Raw genomic sequence first — 15,372 nt, 5'->3', positions numbered from 1 at the left:
TGCTCGTCCATGACTCCTACTGCTACCGTGTACATGTAGGCCTGCGACTCGAACAACGACGAATGCATTCCGCCGGCCGACGATATCAACCAGTCAGATGACGATGACGACGACGAGCTCTCGAGCGCTGAAGATGCCTCCGCTCTATTGGACGTCGACGCAACACAGTCGGATGTAGAGCTTGACGCGACGCAGGACCCTGACGCTACGCAGCTCGAGGTCGATGACCCGGACGCGACGCTTCTCGAGGTCAACGACCCTGACGCCACTCTACTGGACGTCGACGACCCTGACGCCACGGTCCTCGAGGTCGAGAACCTTCCTTCGGCGACGTTGGACCACGTCGAGGCAGCGCTGCCCGTCGATCTCAACGCGACCCACGACGACTTTCTCTTGGACGACAATGTGCCACCGCAAAAAGCGGTACTCGATCTTATCCATCATCTCTCTACTGTACTAAAGCCTCCGAATCAACTAGTTGGTCGACCGTCAAACTGACGTCGAGCGAGCGTGGGGCATTGCGCGCTGCCTTGCGTCGCACGTCTCGGCGCCCGAGCTCAACCACATTCACTACGGCGTCCCACCCTCGGGCCCACCGACACGCGCGCCGCTCAAAGAACAGGACGAGCTTGCTTCGTACAGTCGACCGCATCTGCACTCGCTTACCTTCTCATGCTGTCAACCATGCATAGGACGTTTGTGTGGCCCGTCAACCCCAAGAATGTGCTCTCCACAGAGTCCGCCTGGCCTTGCATCCTACCTCGGGCTTATTCTCGCTGTGGTTCTAGTTTCGACCAAGACGCCAGTACGATTCCACTGGATCTGGATCTGGACAGCGACTCTGACACGGAGACGCCCGTCGAGCCGACGCTGACGGCGTTGCCAGCGTTGGCACGGCCGCTCTGCGACGTTGTGACCGACCACTGCCGCCAGCATGCGCTTCAGCCGACGCCGACGACGACGTCGCATCTCGGATACCTCGCGCGGCAGTCGAATGTCTTCCTCGACAAGATGCTCGAGTCGCTTCTGACCCGCAATGCCATGGCGCTTCAAGGCAACGAACAACACTTCTCGTCGTCTTCTTGGTAGCGCCATCTGCATGAGCCATTGTCATCTTCATGATCATGTAGGACCATGTACCGGGGTATGCCCTGCGCCAACTGGCGCTTCGTGGCCGAGGGCGTCCTGCAAGCAAGAGATGGTACCGGCCGCGTGCAGTCGGTGCTTCCTCGCCAGCTCACCGAAGCGTACGGTCTCCTGGACAAGACAGATGATGGATCATACCTGATGATGTAGGACCAAGAAGCGCATTGAGGCCCGGATCCAAGCGCTGTACGACCAGCCATGGCAGACGCTCGGGCTCAACGCGCCGGTCTGGTCACTCCATCGTCCGTCGTCCGAGTGAGGTTGAGAAGACCAACATGGTGGATTCATCGTCGTCGTCGTTATAAATTAGCAGCATGGTCAGGTAGAGGAGGAGAAGGAGTGGGAGATCGTGGGACTACGGGTCGACCGACGTGGCTTCGTCGTCAGCGACAAGCGTTGCGTTCGATGACCGGTCGGCCGAGTTGGCCCGACTCTTGCTCTCGGTCGTCGTGAGCTGCTGGAAGGACACGTCGCCGTTGAGCTTCATCTGCGGCGACGCGAGGAACTCGGCAAACGCCCCGGATCGACTCGCGGTCGGATTCTCTTCGATCGTCTTGAGCATCGTCTCGAGCCCGAGCTTGCGCTGCGAGAGGAATGCTGCGTCGTCGGCGCGGAGGACGCTCCAGAGGCCGTACTCGGGCAGCTTGAGCCCGTCGACGTCGCCGACGCCTTCGTAGAGTCGCTTGAAGTCGTTGAAGCGGCGCAGGACCGAGTAGACGTGGTACTTGACGTCGCTCTCGGGGAGGTACACGGGCATCGAGATCTGGACCTCGTACACATACGCATCTTGGTCGACGTCCAAGGTCACATTGAGGATGGCAAAGACGCGCTTGGCAGCACCGCCGGCAAAGCTCTCGTAAGGCATGATGGAGCGAGGAAGAGGCGGAAGCGCGGAAGATGGAGCTCGAGATGGGAGGTAGACGCTGGAAGATGCGACTTGCGTTTTGGCCAACGCGTTGAAGTCGAGTTTCACAGGTGCCAAGCCAACGTCTGAAAAATGCTCCGCAAGATAGGTCCGCGACGAAACTGCATATACAGTCTCTCCCAAGTATACACATCCCGAGTTTAACAAATATCTCGACCGAAACAACTCTTGTACTTGGTGTTTGTATGGCGGATATGCATTTCTATCGATAGGCACAAGCGCTCTTCAAACGACTCCCACCAAGTAGGTCAGCGTTCAAACGGCATATTATATTTATATGTTTGACACATGAACCGTTATATTTCTATGGGATACTTTAAAAATCGTAAATTAAAATGCGAATATTAGATATAGGGACAAAATATGCAATTTTAGCGTACACCTAGGGAAGAATGCAACGGGGCGTTTCTTCAAGCTGTGGGACGAGATGGCATATTTTCTGTGGTACCATATTAAATGACACGGCACGAGGTAACGCTGTCGCACGCAGCGCGAAATATTATTATTCGACCAGCTGGTGCGTTCAGATATATGCAGATTTGTATGCAAACGCATGCCGTTTCGAGCACCAGCTGCCCCCACCCTTGTCCCAATCCGCACTTTACCGGATGTCCATGCTGCAAGTACCACCCAATCTGTAAAGTGCGTATCGCACTTGCGCGCACCTCGCGGCTTGACAAGAACACGATGGCCAGACGTCTGGCGCTCGTGACCGGCGGAAGCCGGGGCATTGGCCGCGCGATCGCCCAGCAGCTGCACCACGACGGGTGGCAGGTCGCCATCACATCGCGCTGCGCAGACCGCGCGGCTGCGGCAGCAGCGTCGATCGCGCCGGATGTGCTGGGCGTCGCCTACGAAGCCAGCGCACCGGGCAGCGCCGAGGCCACGCTCCAAGCGCTGCATGCGTTGAGCGGCGGCGTGCCCGTCACGGGCCTTGTCACTGCAGCGGGGATCACGCACAACAGCCTTCTTCTTCGGCTACGCGAAGACCAAGCACAGTCGCTTGTCGCGACAAACCTTCTTGGCCCGCTCTTCATGGCCAAGGCCGTCGCGAAAGGCATGCTGAAGCAGCGCACGGGTTTGACTACCACGTCGGATCGTTCGGCTGAGATTTGCGTCCTGCGTAGGCAGCATTGTCACACTAGGCAGCGTCGTCGGCGCGCGAGGCAACGTCGGGCAAGCCGCGTACGCAGCCTCCAAGGCCGGCCTTCTTGGCGTCACAACGACGCTCGCCAAAGAGCTCGGACCCAAGAACATACGCGTCAACCTCGTCGAGCCAGGCTTCATTGCCACCGACATGACCCAAGAGCACATGACCCAAGATGCCCGGGCTGCGACGATTGCGCTCACGTCGCTGCGGCGGCTTGGCACGCCCGACGACGTTGCGCAGCTCGTCGCCTTCCTCTTGAGCGACCGCGCGAGCTACATCACGGGCCAGTGTCTTCGCGTCGACGGCGGCCTCGTCATGTAATCGCGTTGAACTTGGCACATGGCTCCATCTGTGTTTTGCATTCGGCACGTGAATGCCGAATTTAGTGCCGCCCGCCGCCAGCGACGTCAACAAGCACCGTAAAATAGGTGCGGTATCCACGATGCGCGAGCGTAGGTACACCTGCCGTGGCTACCCGCCATGGGTCCAGTCCGCCCATACAAGGATCTACATCCATCAATGGTGGTGGCTCTTAGTTACCTACGCCTGACGAGGTTGATCCGTCGGTCGCCAAATATGTGCAAAGTAAGACCTTTGCCAAAGAATTCACTTGGCAGCGCAGCCGTCGAATCCGGTCTCGTTCGTATCGAGCGTCACGGCTACCGCTAAGTAGCAATCCTACGGCGCACGACGCGCTACAAGCGACGGATGCGTTGGACGTGACAGAGGTTTGCCCTTTTTGCGTTTATTTTCGGCATGTGCCACATGTAGCATCGCGGGCGGAATTCGCTTATAAAGTACCGAAACACGCGCGTGGCGTGGGGTGTGTCACACGCCACGTCGTCGCCGATTGGTCCAACCGAAAGGTTTGCGCGTTTCCATTTTATTACACCGCGTCGCCAATAGAAAGCAAATATTTTTTTACTTGTTTCCCGACTGGCCGCAAGCTTTCCCAATACTAAATTGCATACAAATGTGAGGGCCCGCGGTGAGTGGCAAGTCGCGGGGAATTCAGCGTCGAGCCCATCTGCTGCAAAGGCCAGTTCTTCGTAGCATGGCGTCCCGGCGAAGCAAGCGCGGGCCTGGGCAGACGACGACGATCTCGTCGAGCTCGGCGGCGCCCGATGCACCGCCGGTCATGGAAGACAACATGAGCCCGTATGGCATGCCGGACCACTACATGCACATGCAGGAGCTCACGCCGAGCCTGCGCGACGTGACCTCGTACTACGCGCAGGGCCAAGCCAACCCGCAGCAGTACATGGCGCCGCCCGCGTCGCGCGACCAGCCGCCGTCCAACAACACGATGGCCGGTACGCACATCCACGTGATCGACAAGGAGTTCCAAAAGCAGTTCCGCGGGCGCATGACGGGCCAAACCAACGCCAAGATCCACTGGATGGAGAACAAGAAGAGCCAGGTCATGGGCATCTGCTGGACAATGGCGTGCCTCGGCTTGACGCTTGCCTTTTACAACTACCGGTGGGCCGGCCTCATTGCCGGCTCGGTCAACACGATCGTGTGTGGCCTCGCGGTCGTCGTGACCTATTCGCAGAAGCGCGAGTGGCACCAGCACCCAAACCCGATCGTGCACATGCGCAGCTGCCTCAGCATCTTTCTCGCGATCTGCCTCCTCCTCAACGTCTACGTCGACTACGACCCGAACCCGCTTCATAATGGCGATTTCAACTCGACCAAAGCGTGCAAGAACCTCGCGGGCTTGACCGAGTTCTTCTTCTTCTCGTCCGAAGCGTGGGGCCTTGTCATGGCCATCGACCTCCTCTCGTCGGTACGTGTCTCGATTTTATGCTGCATTTTCCGATGTTTTTTCATATTTCTTATCTTCTTATTTGCTCATATTTTTATTTGCTAACTTCTTATCGTAGCTCAACGACCCGTTCAAGAGCTATAAGCGCTCGATGAAGTTTTACCACGCTTTTGTCTGGATCGCCAGTACGCCGCTCTCTACTTACTTGATGCACGAGCCAATGTATGAGGCTAGGTCTTGTCATGGGCGTCGTGACCTTTGCTGCCAAATACGACGGGCTCGACGCCGGCGGCTTCTTCCAGGTCGACGGCCGCGCCGTCAACACGTCCGCGCCGGCCAAGCAGCTCATTGGCTTTTGCCTCGCGTCGTCACGCAACCTCGACGAGCCCAATACGAACAAGTCGGCGACGGTCGGCAAGGACGAGGACGTTGGTGCTAAATTTTTCCGGATCCAGACCTGGTATGTGTTTGTATCAATGTATCAAGGCGCCCATGCTCTTCTACTAGGCCGTGGATCTTGCTGTATGGCTTTGTGATCTTTGTCTTGATCGTGTCGCTCGTGTACGTACCTCCGGCGCTCGATATCGACATGTCTCATAAGGGCCTCTATTAGCGTGCTCTTGATTGCGTGGCGTCGGCTCTACTCGGGCGGTGTGCCCAAGACGTACAACCTCCGTCTCCGCGTCCTCAACTACATTTCTCTGTATCTATCGTGTTTCGAACGATGGACAAGTTGTCTCATAGTCCTCATGACTAGGTTTACGGGCGCCCTAGTGTTTTACTGGCTCTTCCTGCTCTTCCTCTACATGTCGACGTACTTTGTGACCAACTCGGCGACGCATCAAGACGACTTGGCGCCGATGGTCCTCAAGCAATTCTTCATGTTTCTCATTGCGTCCAAGGGGTACCTCGAGTACATCATTTGGTTTGCCGTCAACAACGTACAAAAGACGCGTGGGAAGGGGCGCAACCACGACGTCGACGTCGACTTGAGTCCCCAAGTCAACCTCGCCCTGCGGTCCGAGATCCTCTACTACACAACGTCGGGCATCAAGCAGTCGGTGCACGAAGTCGGGAACGGTTCGAACACCTCGGAAATGTTCCTCCTCAACGACGGGTCGTCTGACGACAAGGTATTTTCCATTTATCGTTTGAAATTATATTCTAATGATGGGAAATAGCACAACAGGGCGATCAAATTTTGGTCGTATGCGCCGACGACGTTCCGGGCGATCCGCGAGACCTTTGGCATCGGCGACCACGAGTACACAAGCCTCTTTTCGGCTACGACCAAGGTATGTCCCTTCTATATTCTGTCGGCAACGCGGGGCCGTGGTCGATGAGCCGGCGTCTCGTTTGACGAGGCGGACGCCACCGACCCGTCGCTGCCATTTTTCCTCCATTTTGAAAAATCGACCAAAAATGACTCATATATTTTACATAAATAGGAACGGTTCAGCGAGGGTCGAAGCGGCGCCTTTATGTTTTACACGTCGGACGAGAGCTTTATCGTCAAGACCATGTCTCGGGAAGAGTGCGACTTGCTGCGTCGCATGGCGCCCAAGTACGCGACGTACCTCATGTCGCACCCGCACTCGCTCCTGACAAAGTTTTACGGCTGCCACGCCGTGCTTTTGTACGGCAAGATGTACTACTTTGTCGTCATGGGCAACCTCTTTGCGAATACGCAAGTGATCCACCACCGGTACGACATCAAGGGCAGCTGGGAAGACCGGAATGCGACGATGCCCAAAGTCGGCGGCAAGGTCACGTGCCGCTACTGCAACGCGCGCTACACGTTTGGGAGCACCAAGTCGCAAGAGTGCGGCGACGGCCTCAACTACCATGAGCCCAACATCGTCTTGAAGGACAACGACCTCATGACCAAGGTCCGGATCGACCCGCGCTCGGCCGAGCAGCTCTACGACCAGATCTGCTTTGACTCGGATTTTCTCTACGACCAAGGCATCATGGACTACAGTCTCCTCATGGGCGTCCAGAGCTGCGAGTACTACGTCGAGCCCGGTATCGTCGGCGGCGCCCATGGCAACGGGATCCAGTCGGCGTCGGCGTTTGCGACGCAGATGGCGACCAGTGTCAACGGCCCCGCACTGTACCAGTTTGGCATCATCGACTTTCTGCAGCAATGGACGTTTGAGAAGAAGTTTGAGCGCTACTACAAGCGGTACGTCAAGCGCAAGGACCCGGATGGCATCTCAGCCATGCCGCCCAAGCAGTACAAGCTCCGGTTCCAGCAGAAGATGAGCCAAGTGTTTGCGATTTCGAAAGGCCTCTCAAACCCGTTTGCGGGCCAGCAGCCGATCTGGCTTGACGTCCTCGACCAAGGCGTGGCGTCGTCGACCCGCAACAACGGCGTCTACCGGTACATTGCTTGAGATTCTGTGAACTTGCAAGCTTGATAAATTGATATTTTTTGAAACAGGGAGAACGCAACGACGTTCAACCAGTACGTCGACGAAGCCAACTTGCGCCATACGACCGCCATGGTGCTCTCGGACAATGAGCGGGACACGCGCCACGTCATTCCCAAGTAGGGCGTAATATGTGTTGTCTCTTACTTATTAACGACTCGATGATGCGCTGTGTATACATTTGGTCGCATAAGACAATATTGGTGTGATTACGAGGCTAGTACGAGTACTAGCTAGCACAAAGAGGACGGTACTAGGCTCCAGAGAGATATTGAGGTTCACTTGGAGGACCGGTGAAAGTGCACGTTCTTCCAGGCACCGGTCGTCGCGCTGCGGTGCCACACGCGCGTCTCCATGTAGACCACCGACGGCTCGGACGCCGACTAAGGACAAGTTGTCCATCAATTATACATACTCGATGAGGTTAGGGTACCTGGATGACGTTGGCGAACGACACGATCGCTGTGTCGCCCAGGAGCTTGACATGCGGGTCGACGACATTCGCCTAATGCAGATATTAGTTAGTACAAGTTCATGGGAGCTACTAACTATGACTATACCTGGCAGACGCTGGCGACGCCCAGGCCACCGCGGCCTTGATTTTTGAAGTAGAACTCGTGGAACTTCATACCCTGCCATGTCGATGAGGCTACGGCCATGGAGGAAGAGGAAGCTAGGTACCTCGACGACATGGCCCATGGACTGCGGCTCGATGGCCGAAATGTTGTCATCGCAGAGCGCCTAGCATGGCGCGCCATGAGCAAGAAGCTATTCCGTCGACTGGATGAGCCGACTCGGTAGGTTGCATAGTCGTTTTGGAAGACAGCGTTGAGAAGACGCTAAGTATGCAAGAGGAAGCGGAGTCAAGGAGGGAGGTGGGATGTATATTGGTGGCGAAGGCTTATACCTGCGTCGTGTCGACGAGGTGCTGCGACACAATCGGCTCGATGGCCTTCTTCGTTTCTTCAAAGACCGCTTCCGGCGTCGACGTCGCGAGGATGTGGAACACTTTGTTCTGCGCCGCAAAGTGGTTGATGATGGGCATCGTCGACTCGGTGTACGTCGCAAAGCGCTTGCGGATCGCTTCCATGTTGTCGTCGGTGCGACCGCTCGTCTTGCCACGCTCGAGGAGACGGCGCTCCATCTCGTCTTCGGGGCAGTCGTAGAAAAGGACGCCGGCGACGTCGACGTCAACCATCTCGTCGTTCCAGCCCGTAAGGTTGTCAAAGTTGCGCGGAAAGCCGTCGATGAGGAAGAGGTCGCGGCCGCTCGCGACCATCGCCTTGCGGATCAAGTCGAGCGTCACCTTGACGGGCACGATCGCGCCTTCGCGGATCATGCGGTCGATCATGTCGCCGTTCTCGCTGCCCGACGCGCGCTCTTCACGGAGCAAGTCGCCAGCCTACGTGGACGATGGCATGCTTAGCCGCATCTTCGCCGCATGCAGCATGTACCGAGAGATGGACAAAGCCATATTGGGCCACGATCTTGGCGCATTGCGTGCCCTTCCCGGCGCCCGGGCCGCCGAGGACGAAGAGGACCTTGTGGCGGAGCGACGAAGCCATGCTGCGGATGATGAGGAGGCGACTTTGGAAATGAGGTCCTCCTTGCATTGAAATGACATCCGGATACGAAGCGCCAGTCATCCGGATGCAAATCTTGGTCCGTGGTTCTGCAACCTCAACGTGGCGCCATGGCAGCCAACTTGGGTGACCAACGAGAGGCGTCGTACCGGTATGTAGGGCAAGACGCCGTAGAAGCCGGGCAGAGCGATGGCTTCGTCGCAGCAGATCCGCGTCCCTCATCGGCATCGACAGCGAGGACCTTGCCTAGTATCGTCGCTCTACTTCGACCCGTGGAATAGCCATCGACCATCGCATGCATACGCGGCTTCTGCCCGGCTTCTGCAGAAAGAGCGCGGTTGCCGGGTTCATGAGCAGCGTCGACGTCGACGTGGCAGCCTTGGCGGTGGTTTTGGCGACCGGCGCGATACAGTCCAAGTCAACGTCGACCGTATTGTCGGGCTTGAGGTAGTCGAAGAGGATGTCGATGTCGGAGGCCTCGACGCCGACGGGCGAAGAAGCAAAGAGCAAGCAGCTCCACTACATAGACAAAACCCGCTCGCAAAGCGCAATTAGGTACTCGAGCTCGTGCTCGCCTTCTTTCTCATTATGAACGTGCTCTATCAGTGTTGTGGCATCGACTTGTCGAGACTAGTAGTCTCCGACCTCTTCGTCGACGTTCGCTTGCAGGGCCGAAGCAGCGACGTTCGTAGGCGTATCCTCGACGAATGGCAAAAAGGACAGGACGTGGGCGTCGGTCTCGGGCAGCTTGGTATTGGCGACGCTATGGCGCTCGTTCCAGGTGAAGCCGCTCTGCACAATCATGCGCGAGCCAAAGTACTGCATCTTGTGCCCCCGGCGCGGGCTCGGTGGCTGCCCGTATATCGTTGGTGTAAACCAGCGCAGCTGCTTTGCGTCGAGCTCGTACGTGGTATTGTCAAGCTCGTGAGATGAGCTGTCTTGGCCGCCAAAGACCAGCAAATGCCGATGGCCGATCAACGTCGTGCTGTGGCCGCGACGGTCCGACGGTCGATGGCCGCTCAGCGCGGGCACCGACCACGCCATCTCGGTCAAGTCCGCATCGAGAAACGTGAGGCAGTGGCAGTCGAACAAGCCGTTGGATTCGCGGATCTACATTGTCTATGACAAACTATCGCATTGGTCCCAGCTTCGAACCTGCTTGCCGCCAAAGATGACGAATTCGCGCTTGGCGCGGTTGGGTTGCAAAACCGCATGCAGCGTGCGACCCATGGGCGACACCATCTCGGCTGTGGGCCGCGACCACCGAAACGCACCCAGCCCCGTGTCTAGACGGACGATTTAAGATTCAGATTCAGATTGATGAACGACAAAGATACCGCCGTAGTCGTGCGGAATTTGATGCAAAAGAAAAATTTCCAGCGATGGGATCGCGGTCGTGCCGCTGCTGCCGCCCGAGAAGAGCACAGTCAGCGGGTCGAGCACCGTGGCCACGTGGCTCGAGCGCGGCGACGGCGGAAGTCCCGTCGTCTCGGGCTCGACCCAGTACGCCTTGGTCTTGCCGGTCGCCCGACTAGATGACAACATGATTGTTTTCGAATGTTGAGAAGAGAGTCTACTCGCGGGTTTGGCAGCAGAGGTAGAGGTCGTTAAAGGACTGGAACGGGTACGTCTCGGCTTGGCCCCCAAAGATGAGGAGGCGACGCCAGTGCTGGTTTGCAAACTCATTGTCGTCGTCGCCGCCAAAGACGAGCGTACGTTCGACAAAGAGGGGTGGTAGCGCCGTGATGGTGTGGTTGCGTCGGGGGCATGGGCCGGCGCCGACCGGTCGGAGCCTCTCCCACTTGGCCATGTCCAGTGTCCCAAAGCGAGGGTCGTCGTCGTTCGAGGATGTGATGTGAATGGATGCGAAAGGGATCTGCCACAAACTGAAGAGGTAGTGACCGCCGCACCTAGAACACCCATAGCGTCGCTGAAGAGGGCGATGCAGAGACGCGCGACTGTACCGAAGCAGGAAGGCGCCGTCGACAGCGTACTCGGTCGGGTCGACCTTGAGCTTGCGCAGGCCGGAGCTGACCTCGGACGCGCACGCCGACCACGACATGTGGCGCGACGACGTAAACGCCTTGTAGAGCGCTGGCCACGTCTACATTGGCGCGTCAGTGCGTCCTGCAAAGCATGTAGCGTCCTACGCGAGGCACAGGCGAGGCCATGCGGTACGCGCCGATCGACGGCGTGAGGTAGTCGAGGAAGCAGTAGCGCTTGCACGCGTCGATAAAGTACGGGCGGAAGAGCCGCTCGTAGCTCTTGCTCACGGCAACGAGCGCGCCAAGGTCGGCCACGGCGCACGCAGCGCAGATCTGCGCCAAAAAGTCGTCGTGAAGCGTCTCGAGTCCCATCGTCGTCGCCGCCTGCCAAGTGGCGTCGGATGTGAAAGGGCCACTTTTGATTGGCCAAAAGACCGACTTTTGCAGCGATGCCATTGGTCAAATAGTTTGCGTCGTAACGGCAGACGCTGCAGGCTGCCACGAGCACGATGCCAGCGGTCCGGCGCTGAGTCCGATCCAGGAGATGGCGACACGAAGGGCACGTCTGCGCCCATCTCCACCCGGCCACATGGATCGGTTCGTTGTACTAGTATGCGTCGACGCCGACGACGACGACCTTGCAGACGGGCAGACAGGCAGCGATACGCTGCCGACTATCGGTATCTGTGGCATCCTTGACGACGCTGTTGACAAGGGCGCCGCGCCAGACAACGCGCTCGAAAACCCAACATACGATACGTCAAGGCCACAGACCATGCATGCGCGAGCGACCCAAAAGATGCATCATCTCAGATCCTTGGCTCACATTAAGAGTCCGGTGTACGTGGCATCTCCAACGGTTGACCAGTCCAAATACGCGCTGCAGCACAGTACGATGCACAGCTACGCGCCAAGGTCTTCCTCTCGCATGCACGAAGCCCAGCGCTCGACATTGGGTCGGCGCACGAAGGAACGCTTGCGGCGTTGGTCGGTGATTTGCCCAATCAGAGACGAATCATCACACGCCACGTGCTTTTGCGACCGCGCAGTCAAGACTTGGCCGAGAATACATGACAAATAATGTCTTTTAACACTATTCATAGATAACGTTGGTAGGACTACAGAGCATGAACGGCGGGTACGTCAAGTCGCATATCATGTGGTGGGCCGATGCGAACGCGTAGATCTCGTCGTGGTACGGCTCGAGCTCGGTGCCGTCGACCGGCACCATCTTGACGCACACACATTTGCACTTGGCGAGGGCGTCGAGGATCATGCGAATCCCGTCGATGCTAAAGCTGTGCTCGCCCACGTCCAGCATCAGTGGCGACGACAACCGGTGTCGTGCCGCAGCGCTAGCGCCAGCAACGCGGCGCTGCTGTCGTCGAGGTTGGTGGCGTTCCCAAGTGACGCCGACTGGAGGCCGCGCTCCATCAAGCGGCCAAGGGTTTGCGCCACCGACACAAAGTACATGGCGTCCATTTCCGCCACATCTAAGATCAACTGTTGGAGGCTGTCGACGCCGTCCAAGTACGATAAGACCGCTTCGAGTGTCGTTGGCGTCAAGTACACGCAGCTAATCGCGAGACGTTGGAGGCGTGACCACGCCAAGATGCCGTCGAGTGCCGAGATGCCGTCGAGGTCGCCAAGATCACCACGTGTGAGCGAGAGGTGGTTGAGACACGGCATGGACGGTAAGTACGCCAGCGTCTCCGAGTGATCGACATGGCCCTCGAGTGAGAGCGAGGTCAGCGTTTTGGGGCTCAACCGTTTGAGGAGTCGAGGAAGAAGCGGCGGCTCGTCCGTGGCGACGCTGACTTTTTCAAACGGAGGCAGTAACACATTACGAGCAAGAAGACTGCGAAGCAGCGCGTCGTTGTAGTGGACGCCGAGGCTGCGCACCGACGGGGTGCGCAAGAGCGCATGCGCGAGGTTGTCGACGTCAACGATTGGGATGCTGAAGAAGGTCACGTGGCGCGCGTGCCCGCTCGCGAGCCATGGCCGCAGAAGCGACGTCCAGTCCAGTGCCTCCATGACACCTGACGACGGCTTCGTGATGTACAAAGCCGTGACGCGGTGGGCTGGCGTCGTGACGGCAGCCAGCACCGCCGCCGCATGCGCATTCGCGACCACATGAACGGTCGTCAAGCGCGTGCAGCGACGCAGCGCGTCGCAAAAGACCGAGCAGTCAATGTCATCCTCTTGCCACGCGGCGTCGACATGCGTCACCGTGCGCGGGTACGTCGCAACAAACTCGAGGAACCCGTCCGGTGCATCGACGTTCGAGTCGGTCGGCTGCAGAAGACACCCGAACAAGTTGCGGTGCGCGGTGCGGACGCTCAGAAGCACTGGCATCGCCTGCAGAATATGCTCGACAAACGACGGATACCGAAAGCTGACGTTGTCCAGAAGGAGCTCGGGCCATGTGTGCGCCAACGGGCCCGGCTCTTGGAGCAGGTCGAGGAGCGCGGTCAAGGGCGTGCCAAGCGAGGCGTGTGGCAGCGCTTCGAGCAAGGCGACGACGTCGTCTGCGCGGTCCAAGCACTGGACGATCGCGATGACGGCGCCATCCAGGTCGATCACGGCGGCGGCGGCTCGCCAGGCGCGCTTGGCTTTGGCCCTCGTCGTCGCCCTTGTCTTGACCATGCTGCGCCAGTGGGCAGGATCGATGCCAATCGTTTGGACCAATCAAACGCCGGCGACGTTGGATCCGCGGTTTAAAACAGCTGTTTAAAACAAGCCAGTCAATCAGAGTCGTGGTTGTTCGATCGAATGTACAGAATGTCCTATCCTAGATCGGAGATCATACAAAATTGTCTGGTAAAAGCACAACATGATATTAAAATATGTAGCTCGATTGTTCGTCGTCCTCGTAGGCGCCGGTCGGGCGCGCCGGTGGCACCACATTGTTCTTGTACGGGTTATGGGTTGTTGTCGTCGTCGTTGTACTTGGCAGTTGTCGTGGCGCCAAGAACGACGTCGGTGTGCCCGTCGTCGGTGTCCGCGGCGGCTGCGCCCGTGTACGCTGCTGCACCGCGAGACTTGGTCGGTTGAAAAGACTGGCTCCCTCCTTGGCGCCCGCGGTCGTCGGCGTCGTGCCGGCGTAGCGCTGGTAGCTAAAGTCGTCAGTGGCCGGCGCCGCTGTCGCATCGAGCGACGCACGGTTCGAGAACGTCGACGGGTTGATCATCGCGCGCCGCGAAAGTGGGTCGACCGTGATCTTGTTGGCGGTGGATGCAATCGCAACCGACGTCATCTCCATCTCGCCGCCCTGCGAGGACGGCGGCGCGTCGGTCAAGCCCGAGCGCGAGTTGATGTCGTTCGTGCGCTTCTTGACCTTGAAGTAGACAACCACGAGCAAGATGAGAAAGACGAGCGAAATGCCAATGCCAATGATGAGGATCGTCGTCGACGAGATGCCCGAGCTCGAGGACGCTGGCGCGTCGGTCGGCGGCGCGGTTGTCGAGGCCGATGGCGTGGTGGCCCCCGGCGTCGTCGACACCGGTGTCGTTGTCGATGGCGTCTGCGCCGTTGTTTTGGACGGTGTCGTCGTCGCGTCTGCCTTGATCGTGGCGTTGACGCCCGTGGAAAACACTTGGCCGCTCCCCGAGGTGTACATGGGCGCAAGATAGTAGGCGCCTGCCGTCTTTAGAGGCACGGTCGCAGTGAACGAGGAGTGGGTCGCGTCAATGACGGTCGCCGTCGCCGGCACAAAGGTCGACGCGGCGCCGAGCGCGCACGACGTTGTCGCAAACGAGCAGACAGCGACAGACCCGGTGCCGCTGATGGGGTCGCCGTACGTACTGTGGACCGTAAAAGTTACGGTTTCGGTGCCCGCGGCCGCGTTGACGATCGGGGCCGTCACAAGGGCAATCTGCATGCCGCAGGCCAAGCCGGTGCTCGATTGGGTCGCCCATCCGGCGCCGCAGCTCGTCTCTAGCATCGGTCGTTGTTAGTACACTATCCGTTGGTGTGGCGGGGTTCGAGGGGTGAGAGGTGTACCGGCGGCGGCAAGAGCAGCGGTGGCCGCGAGGAGAGCGAGCGTATCGAGCCCCCGCATGACGTTGAAAGCAAATGTGGTCGCCGGCGTCGTCAATGGACATGGCTGGTGTAGAATACATGCTATGTGATCGACCTCTAGCTCGAACGCAGCCTGTCAAGGACAAGTGCAAAGTGTACCAACTAGCAGCTGGTGCGACGACCATCTTGACTGCGAAACGCGGTTGGAATTTTCAAAGGGCCAGCCGATGCGAATTCGCGCGTGCTGATTGGGTCGCGAGGTATAGAGGGCCGTGGACCGACGCTGTTGGCCCGCGACAAGTGCAGTTTGGGGCGAGAATGCTCTTCACAATCCACTCTTGAATCAGGTTGGAGCTTTGTACT

The 15,372-nt window shown here is 58.4% G+C and overlaps 8 protein-coding genes across 8 annotated transcripts; 3 read left to right on the top strand and 5 right to left on the bottom strand.

Moving 5' to 3' along the window:
• Positions 1-9: 9 nt before the first annotated feature.
• On the top strand, positions 10-1,405 carry SDRG_11888 (hypothetical protein; the record flags this gene model as incomplete). The annotated part of the gene is made up of 7 exons (XM_008617942.1): positions 10-27; positions 94-423; positions 479-636; positions 693-737; positions 789-1,085; positions 1,131-1,247; positions 1,297-1,405. The coding sequence occupies 7 exons, from the start codon at positions 10-12 to the stop codon at positions 1,403-1,405; spliced, it is 1,074 nt and encodes a 357-aa protein (XP_008616164.1).
• Positions 1,406-1,422: 17 nt separating this feature from the next.
• On the bottom strand, positions 1,423-2,129 carry SDRG_11887 (hypothetical protein). The gene has a single exon (XM_008617941.1). The coding sequence runs from the start codon at positions 2,009-2,011 to the stop codon at positions 1,502-1,504; it is 510 nt and encodes a 169-aa protein (XP_008616163.1). The 5' UTR covers positions 2,012-2,129; the 3' UTR covers positions 1,423-1,501.
• A 578-nt stretch (positions 2,130-2,707) lies between these two features.
• On the top strand, positions 2,708-3,927 carry SDRG_11886 (hypothetical protein). Its single transcript, XM_008617940.1, has 2 exons — positions 2,708-3,149; positions 3,199-3,927. Exons 1-2 carry the CDS (start codon positions 2,759-2,761, stop codon positions 3,540-3,542), a joined length of 735 nt encoding a protein of 244 aa, XP_008616162.1. The 5' UTR covers positions 2,708-2,758; the 3' UTR covers positions 3,543-3,927.
• A 278-nt stretch (positions 3,928-4,205) lies between these two features.
• On the top strand, positions 4,206-7,664 carry SDRG_11885 (hypothetical protein). The gene is made up of 9 exons (XM_008617939.1): positions 4,206-5,010; positions 5,108-5,174; positions 5,224-5,449; positions 5,497-5,550; positions 5,603-5,692; positions 5,747-6,122; positions 6,171-6,284; positions 6,438-7,372; positions 7,433-7,664. Exons 1-9 carry the CDS (start codon positions 4,276-4,278, stop codon positions 7,542-7,544), a joined length of 2,709 nt encoding a protein of 902 aa, XP_008616161.1. The 5' UTR covers positions 4,206-4,275; the 3' UTR covers positions 7,545-7,664.
• Positions 7,665-7,699: 35 nt separating this feature from the next.
• SDRG_11884 (cytidylate kinase) lies at positions 7,700-8,986 on the bottom strand (the record flags this gene model as incomplete). The annotated part of the gene is made up of 7 exons (XM_008617938.1): positions 7,700-7,804; positions 7,855-7,926; positions 7,982-8,053; positions 8,103-8,162; positions 8,216-8,260; positions 8,329-8,823; positions 8,876-8,986. 7 exons carry the CDS (start codon positions 8,984-8,986, stop codon positions 7,700-7,702), a joined length of 960 nt encoding a protein of 319 aa, XP_008616160.1.
• Positions 8,987-9,604: 618 nt separating this feature from the next.
• On the bottom strand, positions 9,605-11,386 carry SDRG_11883 (hypothetical protein). Its single transcript, XM_008617937.1, has 6 exons — positions 11,155-11,386; positions 10,969-11,108; positions 10,582-10,914; positions 10,342-10,535; positions 10,160-10,290; positions 9,605-10,114 (listed from the first exon to the last, which is right to left on the bottom strand). The coding sequence occupies exons 1-6, from the start codon at positions 11,359-11,361 to the stop codon at positions 9,635-9,637; spliced, it is 1,485 nt and encodes a 494-aa protein (XP_008616159.1). The 5' UTR covers positions 11,362-11,386; the 3' UTR covers positions 9,605-9,634.
• Positions 11,387-12,082: 696 nt separating this feature from the next.
• Positions 12,083-13,668, bottom strand: SDRG_11882 (hypothetical protein; the record flags this gene model as incomplete). Its single annotated transcript, XM_008617936.1, has 2 exons — positions 12,401-13,668; positions 12,083-12,344 (listed from the first exon to the last, which is right to left on the bottom strand). Exons 1-2 carry the CDS (start codon positions 13,633-13,635, stop codon positions 12,083-12,085), a joined length of 1,497 nt encoding a protein of 498 aa, XP_008616158.1. The 5' UTR covers positions 13,636-13,668.
• Positions 13,669-13,803: 135 nt separating this feature from the next.
• SDRG_11881 (hypothetical protein) lies at positions 13,804-15,148 on the bottom strand. Its single transcript, XM_008617935.1, has 2 exons — positions 14,992-15,148; positions 13,804-14,925 (listed from the first exon to the last, which is right to left on the bottom strand). Exons 1-2 carry the CDS (start codon positions 15,047-15,049, stop codon positions 13,829-13,831), a joined length of 1,155 nt encoding a protein of 384 aa, XP_008616157.1. The 5' UTR covers positions 15,050-15,148; the 3' UTR covers positions 13,804-13,828.
• Between the last annotated feature and the right edge of the window lie 224 nt (positions 15,149-15,372).

This window comes from Saprolegnia diclina (assembly GCF_000281045.1).
Source record: "Saprolegnia diclina VS20 unplaced genomic scaffold supercont1.45, whole genome shotgun sequence".
NCBI lineage: Eukaryota > Oomycota > Saprolegniomycetes > Saprolegniales > Saprolegniaceae > Saprolegnia > Saprolegnia diclina.
The sequence above is the reverse complement of the archived record's forward strand: the minus strand, read 5'-3'. Positions and strand labels throughout refer to the sequence as shown.